The sequence below is a fragment of the Danio rerio genome, chromosome 5 (assembly GCF_049306965.1).
Source record: "Danio rerio strain Tuebingen ecotype United States chromosome 5, GRCz12tu, whole genome shotgun sequence".
Lineage (NCBI taxonomy): Eukaryota > Metazoa > Chordata > Actinopteri > Cypriniformes > Danionidae > Danio > Danio rerio.
This window is the reverse complement of record NC_133180.1, coordinates 24,935,360-24,961,806: the sequence shown is the minus strand read 5'-3', so window position 1 is coordinate 24,961,806 and position 26,447 is coordinate 24,935,360. Positions and strand designations below refer to the sequence as shown.

At 34.5% G+C, this 26,447-nt stretch overlaps 1 protein-coding gene across 9 annotated transcripts; it reads right to left on the bottom strand.

Annotated features, from left to right (window-relative positions):
* Positions 1 to 834: 834 nt before the first annotated feature.
* zdhhc23a (zDHHC palmitoyltransferase 23a) lies at positions 835 to 24,715 on the bottom strand. 9 transcript variants are annotated; one of them, XM_073949663.1, is made up of 12 exons: positions 24,514 to 24,643; positions 24,218 to 24,418; positions 21,562 to 21,901; positions 15,679 to 16,326; positions 12,708 to 12,875; positions 10,195 to 10,462; positions 9,532 to 9,639; positions 7,193 to 7,297; positions 6,818 to 6,901; positions 4,208 to 4,534; positions 2,511 to 2,599; positions 1,215 to 2,354 (listed from the first exon to the last, which is right to left on the bottom strand). In XM_073949663.1, exons 3-7 carry the CDS (start codon positions 21,681 to 21,683, stop codon positions 9,541 to 9,543), a joined length of 1,305 nt encoding a protein of 434 aa, XP_073805764.1. In that variant the 5' UTR covers positions 21,684 to 21,901; positions 24,218 to 24,418; positions 24,514 to 24,643; the 3' UTR covers positions 1,215 to 2,354; positions 2,511 to 2,599; positions 4,208 to 4,534; positions 6,818 to 6,901; positions 7,193 to 7,297; positions 9,532 to 9,540. The 9 variants fall into 9 exon arrangements, with proteins under 9 accessions (NP_001410766.1, XP_073805764.1, XP_073805767.1 ...); XM_073949666.1 differs by lacking the exon at positions 9,532 to 9,639 and having other exon boundaries at positions 10,195 to 12,161; XM_073949661.1 differs by lacking the exon at positions 7,193 to 7,297.
* Between the last annotated feature and the right edge of the window lie 1,732 nt (positions 24,716 to 26,447).

The following is a 26,447-nucleotide window of genomic DNA, read 5'->3' as shown; positions in this document are numbered from 1 at the left end:
AAGAGATCTGTGAGGGGTGTACTTATATATGCTGAGCACTGTATATGGTATTATTGTTCTAATAAATTGTATCAATGTATATTTATATTTATTTTTTATTTATAGTTTCAAACCTATTTGTTTGTGGAAACTGTGATACATTCTAATTTTTCAAGTTTTTTTTTTCAAAAGTATATAATCATTTGATAATTTCATTCATTTAAAATAAAACAATTAATAACACTGCGAAATAATGTTTGTAATGTGTGTGTGTGTGTGTGTGTGTGTGTGTGTTTGTGTGTGTGTGTGTGTGTGTGTGTGTGTGTGTGTACTTTGGAATGGTAATATATTGTGGCTTCCACAAAAACATGAAGCAGCTTAACTGTTTTAATTATTAATAATAATCCAAATTGTTTTTGAGCACAAAATCGGCATATTATAATGATTTCTGAAAGATAAATGGACACTGAATACTTAAGACATAAGACTACTCCTCGAGTCAGTTAGCTTCTAAGAAAGCTTGAGTGATAAATCACCAATAATAACTTTTAAATTTCACTTATTTGAAATACAAAACAAACAAAAAGTTGCATTCATCCTATTGTCACTTAAGAATTATAAGGTTCTAGCTGACATTTTTGTCAAAGTTGAGTTATTGACTTATTTTTATTAAATGACAACTTATTTACATTATGGGATGTTTTTTAAGTTGTTTACATTAAGACTTTTTATTTAAAAAACAAATGTTACACACATACTTTTTGCTATATGGTATGCAAAAACTTTAAAACTCAATATCTCAAAATCATTCAGAACGCAGATAGAACCTTATAATTCCAAGGTGACAATGTCTCAAACATAGCAAGCAACAGAAAGAAAATCTGTGATGTTGTGTACATTTAATTGAGTTTAATTTATTTGTTCCTGTAAGTTACAACTTTCAAAATATTTCAAAAACATTTGTACATTTCAACAATCTAAATTTGAATTTATCTGATTCGCCTAGCATTTAAGTATTTTACCTAGCTTAAATAAATCTTCATCTGTTTCTCAATAGAAAGCGGTGACCTGTGACCTGTTTATTTTAGGTGACTGTGTTGTGTGAATATACTGTTTAACATGATTAATTTGGCCAGTTAGCAATTGATGTAATCAGTGCTTAAAAAGGAGCCAAATGATCAGAATGAGTGGAAACCAGACGTTAAACAAAGCAAAAAAAAAAAGATCAATCAGTCGACTCTTCCTGCCGATGAGCAGTGTGTTTATTCTAGAAAGATCACTCCGGACTCAGGAAGCTTTGTGGTTTACATCAGTAAGTGAATCAGATGTCCTGTACATAAAGCATTTCTCATTGCAGAAATAGAAAGAGAAACTTTCCTTACTTACTTCAGTTCCTAACCAAACTATTAATTATAATACTTACAGTAATATTTATTTATAATTACAGTATTTACACAGAAATCCACAGTGATTTATCCATAAGACCGGGCACATTTACTCTTGTACACTGCCACTATCTGAACAACAAGAGAAATGGAGATTGGTTTGATGAATTATGTTGAATGTTTTTTCACTTTTTTACTCCAGATGCTTCAGATCAACAAAGGAGACTTTATTTACAATTAATTGTTTTTCAATAAAATAAATGGTGCTTATCCCAATTCATCACATTTTAAAGCCAGATCAGAGGATTAAACTGAACTGCCAATAAACAAATTATCACACCAGTAATACAATTCTTTCTTTCTTTCCATCTTTATCCTACTTTTTTTATCATGAAAAAGTCGACGGTTAAAGGGACAAAACACTAATTATACATATTATAGTACAATTAAAAGTTAATAAAAGTCATAAAAGCAAGAATGATTTAAAGGGACACTCCACTTTTTTGAAAATAGTTTCATGTTACATCTCCCAGAGGGTTAAGAAAAGTCTCATGATTTAAATAGGAAAACTTTTTTTGAGCGAGATGCTAATGATCTAATCTGATTCAATTATTTATGCTAAGCTAAACTAAAAAAGTGCTCTCACCAGAAACAGACATCGGCTTGGTGGACTAAAAATGGTAAAACTCTGTTCTGTTTAGGGTAGTGGATAGTGTAAAGTGGAAGATTTCTTAATACTAAACTTATAACTACCTACCAGTCAACAAAAGTTATTTTTTCCAAGCAATTCTTCTATCTTTCAGTGTCTTTTTAAAAGCAGTCAATTTAATATAATTCATCAGCATAGTAAATCGAATGTCCAATACTACAATTGCGTATAGGTTATTTCACAGTCAGATAGCCATCACCGTCGCTGTCTGTGCATGTGCTCTTGGGTCTGTTCTGTCTTCCAGTGGCCAGCGCAGTCTTTCTGAGGTTTCTTTTCCTCTTCTAAGGGACATTGGTCAAGATAAATAATTAGTGGGAAAACATGTGCATGTATGTGTAAACCATTAAGTAAACCAACTGGTCAGGAGTATTTGCATAGAACATTAGTTAAATACAATATTTCCTGTTCTTTAAAAATGTCAGTTTTAGGATAATTACCCTATAGCAAACCACTCCAACAGTGATTCCACAAAGTACTATAAAAGCTGCTGCTCCACAGCCCACTGAGATCACCAGGATGGGGAGACCTGAGGACATCAACACAACAAATTTCAACACACTCTTAAAAATCTAAGGTTATATTTTAACTTAATTGCTGAATTGAGAATATTGGGTCATTTCTGGATTATTTGGAGTAGTTTTTTTGCATTAGCTGCTGGCTCAAACAAAGTCAGCGGGTTTACCTTGGACTCACGCAGCTTTTGTATGCTGTAACTGTGGGTTGTTTTTTAGTCCAGTGTTCGTCCACATATCTACCACAGCACCATTTATAGGACAACTTTGTATGAAAGAGACTAAATAAAATCACAGGAATTGACTGAGATAAACTTATCATTTTTCAATGCATGGTTTGGATAAAGCTTTATTGAAGTACAAACAGGATACCTGTTGATTACACTGAAATTACTTTAAAATATTTATTTTTTAACTTCTAGGTCTGTTAAACTAGTTTTAATAGAAGCAATGTTAAATTAAGGATTAAATTAATCATCTATGAAATTAATCAAATTAGTTAGCATTAATAGTAACTGCAGTAAAGGTTAATAAAATCAACCAAATATTTAGGGTTAATGGAAATATGTTGCTGGGTCATTTAGCCATGTGTTCTTTCCTATACTAACCAAACCACTGAACCAAAACACAGCTGGGTAAAAAATAACCCAAACATGTTTTTGACACAACATTACTAGCCTTTTATTCAATCACCAAGGACCAGGGTTTTAGTTAGAAATGATCTCAATTCTGCAAAAAATGGAAGCACATGAAAGGTTCTGATGCAAAAACCTCTAAATGCCGTCTAGAATTTTCTTCTACAATGAGCATTTATCTCTGCCTTGCATGTTTATGTTCAGTTATTTTATGTTAAAATCTATCTTAAAAAATAATTGTCGTAAAAGTGAAATTAATAAATCCAGACACAGGAGGCTGAGAAAAATGCTAATTTTAGAAGAAAATTTCAGATGGCATTTAAAGGTTTTTGCATCTCTTCACATTTTCAAATGTCTAAAGATGAACACATTTATTTTTTCAAGAATAGCATATTAATACTTTATTCAACAATTTCCAGTAGCGCTTAAACTTACCGTATGTGTCGTGCATCATACTTAATCCTGAATGCAAAATGTTAATCAGATATGGGCATAACTTTGATAAAAAGCTATGCATTATTTAACTTTAAAAAATGGAGTGATCCCGCTTTCCTTAAAAGCAACAAGTTGCCTTTACTCAAAAAAGTGAGTAAGCTTGTTCAAACTACTTGTGAAAATGAGCTGAAACAACAATTCTTGACATTTCATTAGGAGAGCTTAATTATTTTTTTTTATGTTCAAACCATGTAAATTTGTTAAAAGTGTTGTTAACTTAATCGATTTTTGTTGGAACAACATGAATGAATTGTGTGGAACCCTAAATTTTTTTAAAGGGTGTTGCAACCTGAAGCTGCTAAGTTGACTAAAATTAATATTTATAACATGTAAAAAAGTAAAATCAACTAATCCCTTTAGAAGCAAAGGGTTTACTTAAATTTTTAAGTAAAGTCAACAAATCGATTTACAGTGTAGTTATTACTTGTATGCATAATTATAAAATGAAATTTGTATAGCAACATAGAGAAACGATCATTTAAATATTCTTACCATTTTCATCTGGTGTCTTTTTGACCAGTTTAATTTGTCCTTGAAGACTTCCATGTGGAAAAGTAGTGACTTTATAGCAGTAAGTCCCAAAGTCGCTCTCTTGTAAATTTGTCAGTACAATGGTGTTGTTTGATTTGGCAGAAAGGCGACCAGCGTAGCTGATGTTCAATATACTGAGACCATGAACCGGACTGAACACAAAAACTTTCTCATCTGGACACCTGCTCCATTCAGTAAGGGTTACTATTAAACTTTTATCAACCTTAAAGTTCAAAGGTGCGTTCCCACCCAACAGAGCCTGAATTGCTTCATCTTCTGTCAAAGCCTCTAAGAAAAACCAAAAAGCACAAGAAGAGACATAAATACCAATTTAATGACATTAACAATTATTTTCAGACCTGACCTGAACAGCACAATTTCCCAATATGTAACATTTTTTAACAGTTCATGAATTGTGACGCCTAATGAAGTTTATCTACAGTGCTCAGCATAATTGAGCGCACCCCATTTTGAAAATAATTATTTTTATAAAATTTTCAGTGAATATAGGCAATGTATTTTGATGCATTCAAACAAAACAGATTTATTAAACAGATATATTTATTAAAATAATAATTTAGTCACTAAACACATTTGGAAATTGAAGTAATACAATAAAATTCAAGCAAATTATTGCAAAAAAATAAAATAAAAATCACAACCCACAACAATTCAACTAAATCTTTCCTTCTTTTTTTTGGCTTCTCTTGATTTTTCCTCCTTCTTAAATTAGTATTTTTGTTTATGTTATTCTATAACATAAATTTGGCTGTACTAGTTTTTGGACTGTAAGTTATTTAGTTAGATAGGCTCCAGATTTGGCTTCAGTTCTGACTAATATAATATTGTAAAACTTCCTATTAAAAATATGAATTGAAAAAAAAAAGAGATTTGTGAGGGGTGTAAATATACATGCTGAGCACATGCATAGATCATTTAAGTTATTTCTGGTTCATAACTTCTCATCAGCGTTCTTGAACATTCTTCAAATTCAAAGTTCATTATAATACATAGTCAAACACACACAGGAACGACTACTTCCATTCAAAGGTTTGACGGCAGAAAGACTTTCTTTTATAGCATGCAAATAATAATTATCAAAACTTTTAAACTTCAGATGCTGTTCTTTACAACTTAATGTCCATCAAAAAAACTCTACTCATCTTCAAATCGCAGCTATCATCATAATCAGAAATTAAATGTACAATGTATTAAAATGCCATTTTAAATTAGACTATATTTTAAAAAAATAATAATTTATCAAAACTTTTCTGTATTTGCTCTATTTTATATTAAATATATTCAGCCTTAGTAAGCAAAACAGAACATCTCACCAAAATCTTACGGACCAAACTTCTGAAAAGTAGAATATACTGTATATATATATATATATATATATATATATATATATATATATATATATATATATATATATATATATATATATATATATATATATATATATATATATATATATATGAAGAGATGCAAAAACCACAAAATCCAATCTGAAATGTTCTTCAAAAATCAAACATTTTCTCAGCCTCCTATGTTTATGTTTAGTTATTGTACTTTAAAGGCAATGAAAAGAAACTTTTTTATAGATTAAACTTTTAGTGGCAACTTTCATAGTTGTCACTATAAAAGTAAAATTACATAGTCTACACTCAGGAGTCAGAGGAAAATGCAAATTTTAGAAGAAAATATCAAATGACTTTTAGAGGTTTTTGCCTCTTTTATTTATTTATTTTTTCACAGCCACAGATCAACAGCTATCTTTATGAGGACTTTCCATTGCTTTTGTACTGTACAGACTGTATATTTTGTCCCCCTAAACCAACCCTTACAGAAACATTCTGCACTTTTACATCTTCAAAATACTTATTTCTATGTAATTTACTAGCCACTTCCCATCATGGACTAAGTAAAAAACCTAACATGCTTAAAATGTACACTACCGGTCAAACGTTTGGGGTCAGTAGGGTTTTTAAATAATTTTTAAAAATAATTAAAAAAAAAAAAAAAAAAGTTTTAAAATAAGCTTCTCCTGCTCACAATGGCTGCATTTATTCAATCATAAATACAATACAAACTGTAAAATTGTGAAATGTTATTGCACTATAAAATAACTGTTCAAAAGTAGTTTATAATTTAACTGAATGAATTAATCCAGTCATTTGAAGATGAATTTTCAGCTTCATTACTCCACAAGTCACACCATCTTTCAGAAATCACTGTATTATTTTTTATTATTAATTTTATTAGTAGTAGTATTATCATTAATGGTTATCGTAATAAAAGCAATAATGACTGTAGTAATAATTTAATTTGAAACTACATACAATAACAAAGCAGTTATTTAAAATTGTAATAAATATTTCACAATCAAAAAAATAATAATTACATTTAATAATTGATTCCTTCATTAACAGAATATTTTTCTTAAAAAAAAAATCCTTGAAAAAAGAAAAAAGAAAACTGACCCCAAACTTTTGACTGGCAGTGTAATAGAATAGCTATACATATAGGTCCCCGCAATGTTAAGAATACAAGGTAAGCACACCCACACACCTGTTATAAGTGTTATGAAGAGTATCAACAGACGAGTCCAATGTTGTTCAGGATGAGTGTGTCTGATCCTCATGGTGTCTTGCACTGTACAGGATGTGTGATTCAGTTAGACAACACTCGCTCTATAACCCATCAGTCGGGGGCAGAGTTTCAGAACATTTTATCTTAAAAAAACACTTCCTGTATAAAACTGGCATGTTGAAGTGATTACAGAGGAGGTGTGAAAAATGTGCTTTTTGTGAAACAGCCAAAGAGATGCATTTTGTAAGTGCAGTGTGTTTTAGTAAATAACTGAACATTCTGTTTAATCAACTGCTTTAATAACAATAGAATGAAAATATATAATCTACTTTTTGAAATGATTTTTATACGCACTCATGTTTTTGTGCTTTCTTTGTCTTGTTCTCACTGCACCCTGTGGTTTGCACAGAGGTAAAAGGGCCAGCGCTGCTCAGAAACCACTTCCTGTCTCCCCTCCTGCTGCAAATATAGGTCACTCATTATGGCCCTTGCACCGCTATCAACACAAGCTCAGACTAGAACAGCAGTCTGCCTTCTATAAATGACAGAATTCATTTAGACACATTTTCTTTCTTTATTTTTTCACACATAGTTAATTCATTATGTCATATGAATGACATACAGAACAGTAAAACACCTCAACGTAAGGTATCACACTGTTGTCAATAGAGAAATCTGTGTTCACATCATTTGTCCTGAGAGAGCACATTGCAGAGGTAGAAGCATGTTTATAGTCATATTGGATTGTACGTTGAGTTTCATTTGTATTTTTTGGTTTATTAGCACATGATAAATCAGTGTTCTCTGAGTAATCTCTTTCATTTTAAAGGGATACTTCACTCTACAGTTTAACATTCATTAATTTTCCTTCAGCTTAGTCTCTATTTCAGAGATCACCACAGCGGAATGAACCGGCAACTATTCCGGCATATGTTTTACGCCACGGATGCCCTTCCAGTGGTGGGAAACACCCATACACTCTCGCATTTATACTTGCACTCATGGCCAATTTAGTGCATTCGACTCACATATAGCGCATGTCTTTAGACTGTGGGGGAAACTGGAGCACCTGGAGGAAACCCACGCCAACATGGGGAGAACATGAAAACTCTGAAATGCCAACTGGTCCAACCCGTACTCGAGCTAACAACCTTCTTGCTGGGAGGCAACAATGCTAACCACTGAGCCACCGTGCCGCCTACAGTTTATTATGAAAATAATTAGAAATCCTCTTATGTCATTTCAAAACTGTATGACACCGAATAAATGTGTGGTTTATAATACAATGTTGCACAAATGTGCTCTAAACCTTTCACTGGTCTTCTGTAAAAGACTAATGAATGTGTCATTGTCCAAATGATTTTCGTTTTGTGTGTGGAACTACTTGAGAATAAGCTCATGAGTTTCCTTTTTGGGTGAACTTTGCCATTTTAAAGACAAATCTAGACATAAATCACAGACTCACTCTCCCTAATTGATCACCTCCATCCTGACAGATTGTATAATTCAATATCAAGGCAACTTTGAACATCATAAAGTCAAAATTTGATAGGAAAAAGTAAGAAACTCTGGATTTTCTAATTTTCATATCTTTTGTTTATTAGATTAGATTAGATTAGAAGGGAATGGTTGTGAATATTAGTAAAACCGTTCCACCCACAGCCAATCTTTCTAACATTTCTTTACTCATTTTCTCTGAAATTGTATATACTGTATATATCTCACTCACTGATTCACCATCACTTTTTGCAAATAAATCACTATCAATTGTTTACTAATTCTTGTTGTCCATCCTTACTTTGTAACAAAATTTACTTTTGACTTTCTGCATAACCAAATCTTCAGCTCAAATGTACAACCACACTCCCCTAGACTGCCAGGGGTTGTAACAATGCTTAGTTGGGTTCAAGTCCAAAAACACACACACAAAAAAACATGTTGGATAAAATGCTGTTAAACTGTGTACAAGGTACGCTACTATTGTAGAATTAATTAGCATACAATATAATAATAATAATAATATTATGGTAATAATATAATAGAATGCAAACAAAACACCTGATGTCTTTTTATTATTAAATATTTTAGATGTAAATGTCAAAGAATAATGTTTGTTTTAACCTCAATATTATATCGATAGTTTGAGTATCAGATTTAATTTATAAACTACAAAAAGGTAAAAGACGACAAAAACAAATCTTTATTTCAATATTTAGCTGAAACTGGGGTCCTTGGTGGTTCATATAATCAAGTCAATGGCTACCAGCTAGGGCTGGGCAATTAATCGACATTCAGAACCTATAATCCATCTAATTTTTCCAGGACGATTTTTTTTCAATTACTTTCCCTACGAGTGACGTGACCCCGCTCTGTTAAAGGCTCTGGGTGATTTTTACTTCTTCACTTTACAGCCACATCTGATCTCCGGTCAAGTAGGACGATGGACTCTATCTTGAGCCTTACTTTGAACTACATTGACGATGATACCATTTAAAACTTTAGTGAAATAAAATAATCGTTCATTATTCATTATCGAGTTAAAATGTTCAATTAATCAAGATTAACATTTACCAGCACTTTGAGTCAAAACAACACATACAGCTAAAAATAAAATTAAAAATGGTGACTACTCCTGATGGTACACTGAAGTCTATTAAAGTCAAATGATTGGCTTGTGCAAGAACATAATTTACCGATTTCCTTTAATGAACAGCTTCAGCAAATGGTCCTGAGCTCATCCATAACAAACTGAAGCACAAGCCTCCAGTCTCCTTTAAAGATCTAGCAATGGTTTGCTGGGGCTGTGGATAGATAATATTGTAATGTTAATTTTTTTGCACATACCAGTCATTTCTTTTTATAAGCTCTCAATGTATTAACAGCAGCCTTTTAATTTAGTTTTGTCTGTATGTTGTTGATTATTGTAAAAAGAGCTATACAAATGAACTTGAACTAAATTGTTGTTTATTTGTTTACTAGAAATAATCACCTCTTGGACAGCCTCAGGGTGAGAACATGTAGTTTAAATTGATTTAAAATTAAGTAATTAAGTACTGTTATATGTCCTACATTTGTCATAATAACACTTGATTGTTTACTCGGATTACACATTTGCCTAGTTATGTCTGATTATGGCAGTGTGTTTCATTCACACACCCTCTTTTTTACGTCAGACTTGCAGTTTTTGTGGACAGAGTTTCATTTCATGTGTAAGCAGCCAATTTAATTGGATGAAAACACTGCTGTGGTTGCATTTCCCACTTAATCAGATTTCATATGTCCACACAGAGCACGTTCAGAATAAAAAATTCCCCAAAATACCGGCATTAACTCAACACGTGTCCCTTGTGTCATACCATATCTGTGAGGTTGAGGGAGGATCCAATCTCATCCATGTTCATTGTGAGGAACTGAATCCAGTTCTGGAGGAAGCCACGTGAGTGGTCGCCAGTCTCTACAACCAGGCCGCAGAAACGACGTCTGCCAGTTTTGTTGCGCAAAGCAATCTGAGCTTCACGTTCTGTTACGTTGCAACTGACGTTGATGATCTGAAGGATAAACAGGTGGAGCAGACCCCCTGTAATGATTACACTGTACCACACACATGTGAAGCACAGTGCTGTGCTGCACACACACACACACACACACACGCACACAAACATACATAGGCAAATTATAATAGGCTGAAAACACAGTGTGTCTTAAACATTAAAGCATTTAGCTATGGCGGTTTTTTCAAATGTATATAACAGATTCTAGTCAAAAATCTTCTCCCAGTCAATGACTTTTACTAAAATTGTGTTATTTACAACCCTGTTGGTAAAAATAGTTTTGATAAAACAGATTAAAAGTGAGGATTTATATATTAGCATAAGCAGGTCAAACTTACCTTTGCTTTTATTTTTTGCACTGGGATTTGTGCAACACTTTTTTGTTGTATGAGATGTCAGTAATCAGTTTTAATTACAATAGGCAAAAGAATGTGATTAATTGATGCCAGACAGGTTTCAGAGATGTGGTAAGTGGTGTAAGTGTGACGCTGGAGAGATATCATGCTTACAATCAAAGCTGAACTAGGTGAGCTAAATTGTCTGTAGTGTATGCGTGTGAATTATTGAGAGTGTATAGGTGTTTCCTAGTGATGGGTGCCAGCTGGAAGGTCATCAGCTACGTAAAACATATGTTAGATAAGTTGGTGGTTCATTCCACTGTGGCGACCCCAGATTAATAAATGGACTAAGCTGAAAAGAAAATGAATGAATGAATGAATGAATGATTGAATGAATGATTGAATGAATGAATGAATGAATGAATGAATGAATGAATGAATGATATACACGCAGGAGCGACACAGTGGCGCAGTGTGTAGCGATGTTGCCTCACAGCAAGAAGGTCGCTGGTATATTGGGTAAGCTAAATTGTCCAGTGTATTTGTTGGGCTAATGACCCACCTCGTAAAAATTAGATGTGATGAAACACCAACATGGTGTGGCTAAATATCAACTTCGATGTGAACGGCCCTGGGAGTAAATAAGTAAAGAATATAAAAGCTGAAAAATTTGGAAGTTTAGTCTATTATCCAATTTATGCTTTCTGTACCTAAACATTTAAGTTAATGCAATGAAGAGACCACATTTGGTCAACTCAGTTAATTGAGTTGTCAATTTCCAATAAACAAACAGAGGGAATCATTTTCCTCAAATCAAATCATTTGAGTAGTTTTAACTCATCAGGGTTTACAGTGTACTGCACTATTTTGTAAAAAGCTAGTTTTTCAGTTTTTGTCAAAAACTTTTTTTTAATGAAACCTATTTGCATTCATGTGGTGACAAAACACAAAGATAAAATGTTTAAAAGTAGAGGCTTGGTTCATTTATTTTGCTACATACACTCAAAGAAGTGTATATAGACTACTGTAATGCACTACTTATTTAAAATGAGCAGATTCAACACAATTCTTGAGTTTAACTTAATTCTTTTATGTTTAACCCACATAAATTTGTGAAAACAGTTAGGCCAACTTATTTGATTTGTGTTGAGACAATGTGAAGGCATTGCGTGGAACCCTGCATTTTTTTTTACAGTGTATGCATAGTGATTTTTATATATTAACAGAAATAAATCTGAGGGCAGTCAAATTTAGATAAAAGTCATCAAGGGCTGTGGCCTAGGACAGTTGTGGCCTATTGGTCAGTGAGTTGTAACCCAAAGGTTAATGGTTCTGCTCCGGGTGTATGCTCACATAACACATCACAGTGTGTGTTTGTGTGTGCTCTCCCTCCTCACTGTGTCCTCTCACTCCTCACTCAAACTGTGTTTGCACCTGGATGGGTTAAAAGCAGAAGACCGCTTTTGTTTACGGATAAAACCATACTTGACTTTACTCACTTCAAAAAATGCTGGCAATGGTAGGCAACTTTAAAGTTAACTTCCTTAAATGCAATAACTTGTGCAATATGATTTGTTTTTTTGTTCTTGTATGTGAGATTTAAGGCCTAGGACTCATGCAGGACTCTGAGTCAACATCAATCACTCATTAATATTTTTAAATGATATACGACTCACATTAACAACAAAAATCCAGTCTACCTGCTTACACTGCTGAATAAATCTGATTTATTTCCACATATGAATGAGGCATGAACCGATCTAAGTATATTGGAATCCATGTTATTTTTACTGCTTACATGTACATGGACCAAGTTCAATCTGCATAGGCCACATGAGGGGGGAAACAACTTGAATCAGATTCCTTGCTTGAACCATGTGCTGTAAATGTGCCCTATTAGATGTTTCTTAAACACAAAATAGCTTGCTGGCTAATGATCCTTGGTGGTTCTAGTGTTAAAAAAGGTAATGAGTTGTATACCTGTACTGGTTGTAGACTCCAGGGCAGTAAAGCATGGCTGTGAACAGACTCTGTTTTGGACAGATACTCCGCAAAACCAAGCTGATCCCATAGAATGATGTCAGCAGGAAGAGAAGGAGCGTCAAGATGAACTGTCTGTGATTCGCTTGGCCTACACAGCTGTTTATCCTGCCATGGAAAGACACAAAGACACAAAAGTCAGCAATCATGTGTGCACGCATGCAGACATTTTCATTAAAATAACTGAAGTTTAAAAAAAGTTGAACTTGAATGTGGTTTGATTGAGGATTCTGTGGTCTGTGGCATGTTTATGTTATCTGTGCCTCTGTCTGTCTGTGTGTGTGTTGAAGCAGCATGCAGACAGATTGGCCTGGTGAGAGCTTGCTTTACTGTGCTGAAAGCTGCGTTCCTGTGGCCTTTGCACATGTCTCACCAGCCTGCCCTGCTCCAGTGACGTCTTTGGGGAATCAGCTTGAACATATGCGTGTGTCTGATGGGGAAGTGTGTGCTTGCATACAATTGAGAAAGTATCAGAAAGAGTCAGATTACTGGCTTGAGCACCAGAGGATTGACTTACTGTATGATTAGTTTGAGAATTGTTCAACTTCTGTAGCAATGCTATGCATGAAGCCAAATAAGACACATTTTAAGGCACAGATACAACAATAAAATAAATATTACAAATCAAAGGACATGTCATAATTTCAATTATTTTACAACAAGCTCAGCCATAAAGTTATAATTTTTTTTAAATGGGACAGTGATGGCAAAATTACTAATATGTACAGTAACCCTAGACCACTGGTCTTATGTGGCATGGGTATATTTTTGGCAATAATCAAAAATTTATTGTATGCAACATAGGCTCATTCTGAAAACGTAGACCCATATATTTATTTCAAGGGATCGCAAATTATGTAGCCAGAAGTATGTATGGGGCGGTTTGAGTGCACTCCTTTTCACGCTTACCAGCTGACCGCTTACCTCTGTATGAACGGCTTTCCCACTCTTACCAGTTTGTCTGGTAGCTCGACATGTACATCGGCGAACTTAGGATGCAGGGTGGAGTTGAGCGAGAAAATGGGGCTCAAGTCCCGTAAGACAAAAAAACAAAAGCTAAAAAAAATAAATTAAACAAGTAAATATAAGGATGTGGTAATGTGGTAAAATCTGGAAACGTGGCAAAATCAGGGGGATTTTTCCTGGAATGTTTTTTAAAACACTACTGATTGGGTTTGGGGGGTGGGGGGTAATCGGTCAGTTGGTGAGTCAGTAAATTAGCTAACAGCAGCCTCTGGTGGATTTACACAAGAACAGCAGGCGCGAATGGCACTCGAGAGAGAAATTTGAGATCTGAAAAAGCGTACACATCGTCCTCTGGTGGATTTCCGAAAACAAAAACTGCGGTATTCTGATTAAAGAGCTACGTAATCAGAATGAGCCAGTATGATTTAAAACTATAGATTTTTTATCATTAAATCGTTAGACTATTCGGTAAATATCATGATTCATAAAGATATTTTATAAATGTCCTACTGTAAACATATTTTAAAATGTAATCTTTGATTAGTAATATGCATTAAACTTAATTAGTTCAACTTTAAAAGAGATTTTCTCAATTTTTATAAATTCTTTTTAAGTCTCAGATTGAACATATTGAAATAGTTGTCTCTCAGACAAATATTGTCCTATCATAAAATGAAAACAAATCATTCAAAAGAAAATAAAAAATTACACGTTTTGTGGTTCAAGGTCAAATATGTGTACATGAAAGCAGATGGCCATATCACTTAATTACCTAAATAGTTTTACGTGACACTTAAATTAATATTCATAATGATAAAAACATCATACTAGTAGAATCATATTATTAAATATAATAGGTATAATAATAATAATAATAATAATAATAATAATAATAATAATACAAGAATACAGACTTTTTATTATACAAGGCATATCATTAATTATAATTTATTAATTATACAAGGCATGTTATAGAAATATAAATGAATATATTTCACAATATTTTTGACATAAATGCATGCCTGATGAGCATCAGCTTTCTTTTTAAAAACTTACCAATTGTAAACTTATAGATGGCAGCATAAATACAGGTTATTTTGACATTTGCTTTTAATGCTAGTTCTCTCCACCCACTGTTCCCACATGCCTGTCAGTGTGCCTCAATCTTCGCCTTTGCTACGTCATATACACAGCACAGTGACAGACATGAAGGAAGCAGATCTTATGTAACTTTTGGGAGAAATACTACAATAAGAACTTTCCCAATGATTATTTGATGTATTTGTTGTGAAGGTAATTCAAGCCTTTCACACAACGTCATTATGAAGTTCACACACAAACATTGAGTGGACACACACTCAGAGTGCGCACATTTAACTTTGCACTGTTTTTGCATGGCAAATGTGACAGGATACATACACAGTAATATTGATTGCTGTATGGACACTGCTGTAACATCCACAAACCGGGATTGAAATGTTCATAATTGTACTGACATGGGGCTGTGGTGATAAAGACAGTAAAATCGCTGTAATTTATTGCGAGCATGCACTGTTTTAAAGTTTTTAACTCATTCTTGACTACATTTGACGATGATTGATGATCACAGTGAGCTGAACAGGTCTTTAAATCCCAGTTGTTTTGCGCACGTCCTGTCTTGTTGATATGATTATACCCGTTACTATAAAGACATGTTATTACACGGCTGTCAATCAATTCAGTGGGCGGGGAAACTGCACTCCTGCGTCACATTTAGGTGTACCTCTAAATCGGAGAAATTTGGATCCTATTTTACGTCAGAAAACAAAAAAATAGGCGTATTGTCTTTATATCACTCCAATATATAAACACACTATACCTACACACAGCTCTGTCCAAACAGCTTACAAAAGATCATTTTCATCATAGCTGCTTTAAAAATAAGTAAAAGGAACAAGAAACCCACCAAACACAGTGGTGGTCCATTCGTAGGACACATGCCCCACAGATTCTGCAGTGCCCCGCCCTTGGTGGGCGCACCAGTTGGCACACAGGACACTTCTTCTTCACATCCTTCTCTCCCTTTAAATGGCTGACTCCATTACGCAGGTCTGTGTCTAATGTTAAGTTTGTGCTTCGATTGGTTGCAAGGCTACTGTTGATTCCCAGAGCTAAAGACTGGGATTTGACAAAGCCCGGTCCCTGTTTGGTGCGCACAAGGGAGATGAGCGTCAGCATCATGCCCGTCGTTGCGGTAACCACCTGCAGATGAGTTACATCTCCTCTGGGGACGATCTCAGTCAGGAAAAGATAGTACATGTAGGCGAGGGAAAAAAGTGCCAAACTGAGGAAAAATAATGTGCGTCTTTTTCTTCTGTGAGTCATATAGTAATACCAAAGCACCAGTAGTGGAAGCGCTGTTAGGATTATAACTCCCAACAAGCAATTAATCGCTGCGACTCGCAACAGGCCAGGGATTAAAACCATGGGAGGTAAAACAGAGAGTTCCAGTCGAAGAGGTCCTACGGTGCAACATGACACACCCAAACGATCAGCCATACGAGAGATGAAACGCGAAAACACGTCTGGCTTGTCTGGCTCTCCTCTGAGTAACCTTATAAATAAAAATAGAGGAAAAACAGAAAAAATACAAATTCAATACAATTTAATTGACAATTGAATTAAATACAATTAAAAAGTACAGTCACAAAATGTAAAAACGGGTGACTTCTGAAGAGATGTGGTGCACAGAGCTCCAAATAAGTTTCAATAATCCTGCTTAAAATGTTTAAACTACGAATGAACTACAAAATGTACTTGCTATACTACATACATTCAGAGAAATATGCCGAATCCAAAGAAAACAAAAGGAGACAGTAAGAAAGAAGATAGTCAAGAAACAAAACTCTATTATGGTTCCACCCAAAAAAGAAAAAATAACAAGATGGTTACACCCTTTAAACGTTCATTCATTTTCTTTTCGGCTTAGTCTCTTTATTAATCTGGGCTCGCCACAGTGGAATGAACTGCCAACTTATCAAGCATATGTTTCACACAGAGGATGCCCTTCCAGCCGCAACCAAACACTGGGAATACACTCTTGTATTCACACATATACACAAAGGCCAATTTAGCTTAGTCAGTTCACCTATAGTGCACGTCTTTAGACTGTGGGGAAACCAGAGCAGCCAGAGGACACCAACGCGAACATAGGGAGAACATGCAAACTCCACACAGAAATGCCAACTGACCTAGTTAAGGCTCGAACCAGCGACCTACTTGCTTTGAGGCGATTGTGCTATACCCACTATGCCACCGTGTCAGCCCCCAATAATCATTGTTTCTTATTTACATATAATCACATCTTATTTACATATACTTATTTACATTTGGAACTCTGTCAGCTTATTTTATAAAATGTGAAACCCTGTGATTTCTTTTGTCGAGAGTCGAGACCTTACCTTCTTTGTAGATGGCCACATTTTATTACTTTACCTTTATTAATTACCATAATTTTGTATTGTTGTTTTATTTTTGGGGTTGATCTGGATTCGGATAAGGATAATGCTATAGTTGTTTACATACCTGTATTCCATTATTATTCTGTATGTTTAAAACCAGCGAATTGCATATACTGTATATTTACATGTCATGTATTTAAAATATCTAAAATATCTGCTTAATTAAAAACAAAATATGTAGAATACACTTTAAGTAACATGTCAAGGCAATGGTTAGTTTTGGAGAAATTTTTTGGGTGACTATAAGATTAGTTTTTGGGCGTCATCAGCATGTCAGCTCTGGCCAGGTCAGGCTGTCAGTGAGATAGATAGCTTTTATTGGCTGTTTTAGTTTGCCAATCAGGTCAATGCACAAGAAATAAAAGAAAAAAGAAAAAGATAAAAGTGAGCTAATTCTGTGACAAGGGCTTGATGTGTCAGTGTCTTAGCAGAAGACTGTTAAATGGGTCAGTCACAAGACACAAAGCACACTACTGTGCCACATCACATCTGGACAACTTTTGCACACTAGACATGTCAAGTTCAGTTCAAAACAGCACTCTAAAACAGTTGATTTAATCTGAAAACATGCAAAAGTTTACTTTAATAATAAAAAAGTGGTCATGGTGCATTTTCAGCTGTGATTGAAAAGACTGAGCAAACTGGAGGAAAGTCAGATCGATGTTATTGTAGTTCTCATACAAAATATACAGCTGAAGTCAGAATTATTAGCCCTCCTTTGAATTTTATTTTCTTGTTTAAATATTTCCCAAATTATTTTTAACAGGGCTATTAAGTGTTCACAGTGTGTCTGATAATATATTTTTTTATCTGGAGAAAATCTTATTTGTTTTTTTTTTCAGCTAGCATAAAATCAGTTTTTAATTTTCTAAACACCATTTTTAGGACAAAATTAAAAACTATTATGTTTAGAAATGTGTTGAAAAAATCTTCTCTCCAATAAACAGATATTGGAGAAAAAAAATAAACAGGGGGGCTGATAATTCAGGGGGACTTCAACTAGATTTGATAATGGTGCAAATATTATACTGTACACAATGTCTAAATGCTTCTACAATTTATAATCAAACCATAGTAAATCACATTGTGTGCTTAATTTCAGTCTTCTCCTCTAATAAATGATGCATCAAGAGGAAAACTCCAGCTAATGTAAATTAAAATACAGGCAGGTATTTTTCTAAATAACTTCAAAATAATTGTCAATGCCTATCAAAACTAACCCAGCAGGCCCAGGACGTCAACAATACATCAGATAGACGATGTACCCTAATGTCATGCTTGCATTTTGTTTGGAAATGAAAAATCAGGTTGACATTATAATACAATCAGGCTGACATCATGTCAGACAGTCAGATAGATGTTGCATATTAGGCCCTGTTTACACAGCCAGTTAAATGTGACCCAATTGCGATTTATTGCTCATATGTGACACGGACCAGATCTGTTCTATGATCGCGTAAACACGAAAGAAATGCATGCATTCGGATACTCAGAGATCAGTTTCAGGCCTCCTTCATATGTGGAAAAAATCTGATAGAAATGGGATATGTGACAATGTAAATCCGCAGATCGGTTTTATCGAGGTTTTTGTACGTCATTAAATTTGACAATGTGGCACTAAATTTGACAATGTGGTACAATGTGGTTTTTAGAGCGTTGTGGAGACGCCGACGCGATAAACAAAAACAACAGACTAAGCATTGTGAAGGAAAATGGTCAGTGGTCGATGATAGAAGTTACCTGCCTTCTATTATGGCCCTTTCCCTCCTCCTCTGCCTCATTTTAAATTTGGGCGAACTTTGCATATTTCGCAGAGCTAAAAGCAAAACAATTACTTCCATCATGGATATAGTGCAGATGCTATAACTTGCCTTTACGCATAGGCAAAGTTGTAAATTGTATGGCAAGTGTAAACACATTAATCTGATATGGGTTATTAAAGAACTAAAGAACGTGTAAACAAACAGGCAAAAAAATCAGATATAGGCAACAAATAAGAATTGGGCATCAAGACCTGACAGTGTAAACGTGAACTTAGTTACTTTCCAACGCAACCTAAAAACAACCAAATTTCAATATCTATTGATGTTACAGCTTGACGTTGTGTGAATGTTACCAATACGACATCTAACAGACGTTGGATTTCGGTTGACATACCTGGCGAATAAATGTGAGTATTTGACGTCAATATGATGTTGGTTTAAAATGTTTGCTTGACGTTGGATTTTGGTCACTTTTCAACACAACCTAAAATCAACCAAATATCAACATCATTTCAAGTCGTTACTGAATGTCAAAATAACATTGTCCTTACACGCTGTTGACCTAAATTTTACCTAATAACAACATATTGTGACGTTGAGTGTCTGCTGGGAATTTATCACTGGATGTCTAATAAATGCTAACCATAATTTTAACGGCCCAAAAGTTTTTGCGCTGGTGGAAGCTGTAGATAAAACCGGCCTATAGAGAGAAGAATGTCCATTTTTGGAAATATGCTCATTTTACAAGTCCCTTAAAGTTAATTAGTTGAGTTTTACCATTTTTTAATACATTCAGCTGATCATCCGGTCTGGCGGGAGCACTGTTAGCTTAGCATAAATCATTGAATTAGATTAGATCATAGCATAGCATCTCACTCTAAATTGTCAAAAAAGAGTTTTATTAATATTCCTATTTAAAACTTGACTTTTCTGTTGTTACATTGTGTAGTAAGACTGCTAGGAACTATACTCTCATTCCGGTTTAAGGGTCGAGGAACTTTGCTGGTGTACCATGACTGTATACTTGTGCAATTATATTACATAGTTCTTAAAAACAGTCTCTAGCTAGATAACAGCATTGAATAACATAGTATATTGTATATCGTAGTATAATAGTATATTGAGCGAGATGCTAATGGTCTAATCCATTTCAATTATTTATGCTAGGCTAAGTTAAAAGTGCTTCCGCCAGACATAGAGATCAGCTGAATAGATTACAAAATGGTAAAACTCAACTGTTCAACTCTAGTGGAGTGGTGAAATGAGCCAATTTCCAAAAGGAAATAAGGACAGGTGGAGTGTTGCTTTAAAGGTCCCGTGAAATTAAGGTAAAAAAATATAGATGGTAGTTTCAGGACGTAGCAGTGGAGTAGTTTGTAGCACGATCTCCTTACAGCAAGAAGGTCGCTTGTTCAAGCCCTGGCTGGCTCAGTTGGCATTTCTGTGTGAAATTTGCATGTTCTCCTCTTAATCGTGTGGGTTTCCTCCAGGTGCTTTGGTTTCCCCCAAAGTTCAAAAACATGCGCTATAGGTGAACAGAATGAGCTAAATTGGAAATAATGGTTGTGTATGAAAGAGTGTGGATGAGTGTTTCCCAGTGTTGGGTTGCAGGTGGAAGGGCATCCGCTGTGTAAAAAATATGCTGGATAAGTTGATGGTTCATTCTGCTGTGGCAACCCCTGTTTAATAAAGGGACTAAGCCGAAAAGAAAATGAATGAATGAATTAATGTAAGTTTCAGTCTGTCAGTTTTAAAGATATTAATTTGCTAGTTTACTTCAAAACAGTAACAAAATGTATGTTTCTAAAAAAATATCTATAAACATCCAAAGCTTGCAGTTAGTCACTTCTGCATAAATCAATCTTTTGCTAGTGATTTTTTCACATCACCAAGTTTCTCATCAAATCTTGAGCAATCAAATGCTCTTTAATATCAGACATGCGGCGACCCCTTCAAGATGCTTCTTCTTTGCTTTACATTTAAAGTGCTTGATCTCATCCACTCTCTTTGGCATAGCTATTTGCTTGTTCAGTGTGACTTCATGCGAAGCGGCTTCTGTGTCCAATCGCTCTATCAAACTGTATGGAGAGACTCATTAAATGGTAATAATAAACGTTTACAAAGCAATGTGGTACTTTTGAAAATCCTGATCGCAATGTATATATCCATGCCTAATATCTGATGGCCAGAAAGTGATTAGTTTTTATAAATTGTTAAAACTTTTGTATTTGTGATGCAGCGAGTCCAGAAACTGATGTGTACACTATGATTTTATAAAAAATTAACTTTAATGTGTGATAAAAAGTGACCATAAACTAATATTTTCTCAATTCAAAAGAGTAGCGGCTTGGACCCGGAAACAGTATTACTTAAGCGAAGACTTAACAAGCGGATGATAAAAAAATTAAGTCCTATTGGCTCTTTTATAAAAGAAAAGGAGCTACTCTATGTTTCACCCTCTCTTAATTTTTCAGCTGAGATTACATCAAACACTGTAAAACCCTTAAAACCCTTAAAAGCTTGTATGAAAAGATGTAGGTTCCTTTAAAACAGTTGACTTCTAACCTTTCGCAGGCATCGTCGAGTTCTTCACAGTCACAGCAGCAGTACTCCCTTTGCTGGTCGATGTCCCCACAGCAGCACAGAGGGTCATCTGGTTCTGGTGGCTTAAAACGTTCTCGTTTCATCTCCTTATGTCAGAGAATACCTGCTTCTTCAGGGTTAGATTAGATCACATTGATTCAAGTGAGTGGAAAGGATTAAATCAACTTGGAACAGAGTTGATTCAGGGCTGTTGGTAGTTTTAGCAGTTAGCTGACAGAACAGATGACTGCAGATTTCTCATTCAGCTCCTTTACTGGTCATCTGCTGCTCCTCACATCAGAGGCTTTGTGTAAAACACAGGCTGGGGGAAAAAAAGTATTAATCGTTACCAATAGAGCTGTAAATGCTTTCATTATTTCACAGTTTAAAAAACAAATTCAGGTTGAACTTGATATTTGAACTTGACTTACAAATCTATCATGAATGACAATTAATTATCATATAAATACATATTCTTCATTGACCTCTTTTTAATATGACAATTTACCAAGTATATTGATTCTGAAGCTTAATCTATGATTTGAGCAAGAAAGAGGCTTCCTCTGGTCTATCAAATCAAATCATTACCTGCACATTTATTTTTTAAATTAATTTAGCCAAATTAAAATTTTCCCTTTTTGTAAAAAGATGACAATAAATACATACAGTTGAAGTCAGAATTATTAGACCCCCTGAATTATTAGCCCCCTGTTTATTTTGCCCCCAATTTCTATTAAATGAAGAGCAGATTTTTCCAACACATTTCTAAGCATAATAGTTTTAATAACTCATTTCTGATAACTGATTTATTTTATCTTTGTCATAATGACTGTAAATAATATTTGACAAGATATTTTTCAGGACACTTCTATACAGCTTAAAGTGACATTTAAATTCCTAACTAGGTTAATTAGTTTAAATAGACAGGTTTGGGTAATTAGGCAAGTTATTGTATAACGATGGTTTGATCTGTGAATTTTCGAAAAAATAGCTTAAAGGGGCTAATAATTTTTACCTTAAAATGGCTTTTAAAAAATTAAAAACTGCTTTTATTATAGCCAGAATAAAACATCTAAGACTTTCTCCAGAAGAAAAAAATATTATCGATATATAGTTAAACATCATTTGGGAAATATTTAAAAAAGAAAAAAAATGTAAAGTTTGGTGAATGTAAATTTGCCAAAACCTACTACAATGTAAAAAAACTATTTGATCAATTAGTCCAGACAGCATATGTTTTTATGTCATTGTAGCTTATTAATCTAAGTTAATCATGTTTAAACTTAATTTTTAACTTAAGTTGCGCAAGTCAGTTAAACATAATATATAAAAGTTCAATGAACTCAAAAGATTCATTTGATTCAGCTTAAAAATGTAAGGCAACCAGGGTTTTTTTTTACAGTGTACACAGTAAAAACCATAAGACAAAAAAAAATCATGACTACAAATCTTTTTAAGATACTTTAACTCAATAAAAAAAAAAAAAACACGTCTGTAGTCAACTTAAAGAAGGATACACTCCTGGGTAAATGGAGGAAATGGGTTGAATATATTTTAGTTATAAGACCTGACTTTGTTGCAATAAACAAATAGAATATGCTCAACTGATAGATAAATATATGCTAATGTGTTGTTTATATGTATATGGTTATATATATTCATATTGTGTTGTTTGTAATCCCCATGTATATGAAGATGGTCATTTGAGATTATTCTGGAAGGAAATATATATTGACATGCGTTCACACAATAGTGCTTTACTTTTATAATTTTTTCTTCTGTTTTTGTTTGTTTGTTTTTTATGCTATTGCTTTTATAATTTAACAAAATTTGAGTACTATGTATTGTTAGTACACCTGACAGGAATGTACGTAAATTGTATATCACTTAAGGTCACATATTGAGATTCAAATGTACCTTGAAATGTTGTATGATTGCACTCAATTGAGTGTTCACAATAAGCATAAAATAAAAAAGTTACTTTAACTTATTTTAATAAGTTAACCAGACTTCAACTACATCTTTGCAAGTTATTTACATGTTATGCAAAGTTTAACTTAATCTTTTAAATTGGTTTAGCTGATATAAGTTGAGATGACTATAAATCTACGTTTGATTCAACAACAAAAAAAAATGTACGTTTGATTCAACAACAAAAAAAAATGAAGTCAAGATTTTTTTACAGTGTAGTTTCAGGTCACAGAGCAACAGCACATCTGACCCAGCCCCTGTCTACCTCCTCATGAGATCTGACACTGGCACAGACATGCTGGAAAGCACATTCAAGTATTATGATTTGCATGTAGTGTTATATTAACATCTGAATCTGCTCTTTGTCTCTTTGAATTAAGGCCATCTGATGTCCCACGTGGCTCACATAATTGGGGCATCAAAAAACTTTTTCCTGAGAGGCCACTCTCCATCACAGTTGCTGGATGGAGGAAATAATTGAGCGGCATGTGTTTGACATGTTCCAAATTACATTTGTTCCCAGGAGCAAACAAAAGGTTTGCCTTTGAGTGTGAGGTGATTTAAAATTAACCATGCATAGGATTGTTTTAATATCTGAGGAGGACTTATCAGACTTAGTTACGTTTAAAACCTTTATCAAAATAATATTAACATAAGTTTTTGTTACCTATGGTTTCCCAGGCTCAGATGGAACTGCATCCCACAGGAAGTTCTTCCTCTGTTTCTGTTGGGTTGTCGTTAGTCCATAATCGGTGAAGCGTTTTTAGTCAAGGAATAAGTCACTCCAGCTTTTTTAAATTAGGTATCAAAAAGCCATCCTTCTCAAGTACTCTATCTTAAGTTGTCCTCTTGATCCAGTTAAATTTTCCTGTCAAATAAATACTTCCGTCAGAAACGCTTTCAAAATTCCCTTTCGTTTCATTTAAGGTCATAAATGTTAGCAAAATATATTGAAAACCATACATCTCATGAGTTTCCTCCTCAGCAATCCCTCCAGCCAACAGAAAAGTGCGTCCTTGTCGGGTTTATCAGACTGTGAGGTGCCGCTGGTGAAGAGTCTCGGGACTGTCCGGAAGGCAGTGATAGATACTCTGCGCTCTCTCGCTCCTCTCATCTCTCTCAGGCGCGCGAGAAGGATCTGTTTACGAGCGTTGTTACCGATTAGGGCTGGTGGCGGCGTTGAGAAAGGAAGTTGGCAGGTGTTACCGTGACAGCGACAACGTGAAGCGACGAGGAGAGAAAGCAGCCCGCATACCGGGCATAACCCGCGGGCCAAACCAGGGTCACACACAGAAGCCTTGTCACCTCAGATTTTAACCTCTTCTATTGTTTTAGGGTTACATTTTATACGTTTTTGAGAAGTATGGGTGTTTTCTTATTGATTGCTATAGGCTATTGCATGCAAAAGAAACGAAAGGCAGATTTTAGTTTAATGGAAATATCCATTTAAATATAGTCTATATGTATTATGTGTTATATCAAATTTAAAACAGTCATGGAAATTGACCCTTCAGTGAAGTTTTTATTTTGTTTTAACATGTTTATTGTTAAATTGATTGACTGATTAATTGACTGTAAAATATTTGAAAATGATCGACTGTACATAGATCTTAAAGTTTAGGCTACCCCATATTTTGTACACAGTTTATTTACTCACTTGCTGCCCATCAAACATCAAAAAATTATATTTGTTGTTTGTTCAAACTACTTAACTAAAATGAGCAGAAACAACTAAATTCTTGATGTTTTTGGGGACAACTTCTATGTTTTATGTTGAATCCACTTAAATTTGTAAAACCGATTAAGTTATTAGTTGTGTTGGGACAACATGAAGAAATTGTTTGGAACCCTGCATTTTTTTACCGTGAGAATGTAGGTGACTTTTTAATATTACAGGGCCTTTTTTTCTCAAAAATTGCTAAGGGCCCCTAAATCACTAAGTCTGCCCCTGGTTAAGGGGTAGCTCTGTATATATTTCTTTAGAACATGCAGCAATTGTATCTGTACATATTTACCTGCTGATGTTATTCTTCACAAATAAAAATTACATCTCATATTTAAATGTGTCTATGCCAACATACCATTGCATCATGTTTATTTGTAATCTCAAACACATTAAGTTCATTGGCTGTCGCACTTGCTGACACATTGGCACAGTCAAACTGTGTGTATTGACACAAATTTCATGAGTCTTTTAAATACTTGTGGTATTCCCTAAAAGGGCCCCTAAGTTAAAAGCCTCTCTATGAACCACAACAAACCACTTGCCAATGAAACCACTAAATCACTTCTCACTAATTGTAAATCATTTGTTTAAACTACATATTTAGAATGAGCTGAGACAACACAATTCTTGAGATATTTTGGGAACAACCTAATTGCTTTATGTTCAATCAACTTTAAATTGTCAAAACCAATAAACTTAACTCAAATATTTTGTGTTTTCGCAACATGAATGAATTGTGCGGAATACTGTATTTTTTACAGTATACCTTTTTACACAAGGCAGGCAATATGAATGAGAATGACAGCCCTACTAATGACTTTCCAGAACCATTGGCACTTTAATTTCAGCTTTTCTCAAGCAGTCGACCAGGTGTGCTACTGCTCATCCAGCGAGATTTTTGCAAGTCAGCCATCTTAAGTTTCCTTCGTGTGGTCCGCAGGTGCTGCGTGATGGGACAGCTAGTGGTCCCTCGTGAATGTGAACATGCTGGAGTTCCCAATCCCATCCCGAAACAAAATACTAGCTTCTACTGCAGAGCCTGGACTGCCGCTGTCCTTCTAAACGGTACACATGTCATCAGATCACTTTCAATGCTCATAAATCCTCCAGCCCAAACTTGGTTGTATGTATACTCAGCAGTTGACACATGGATCTTCAGCAGCCATATTTG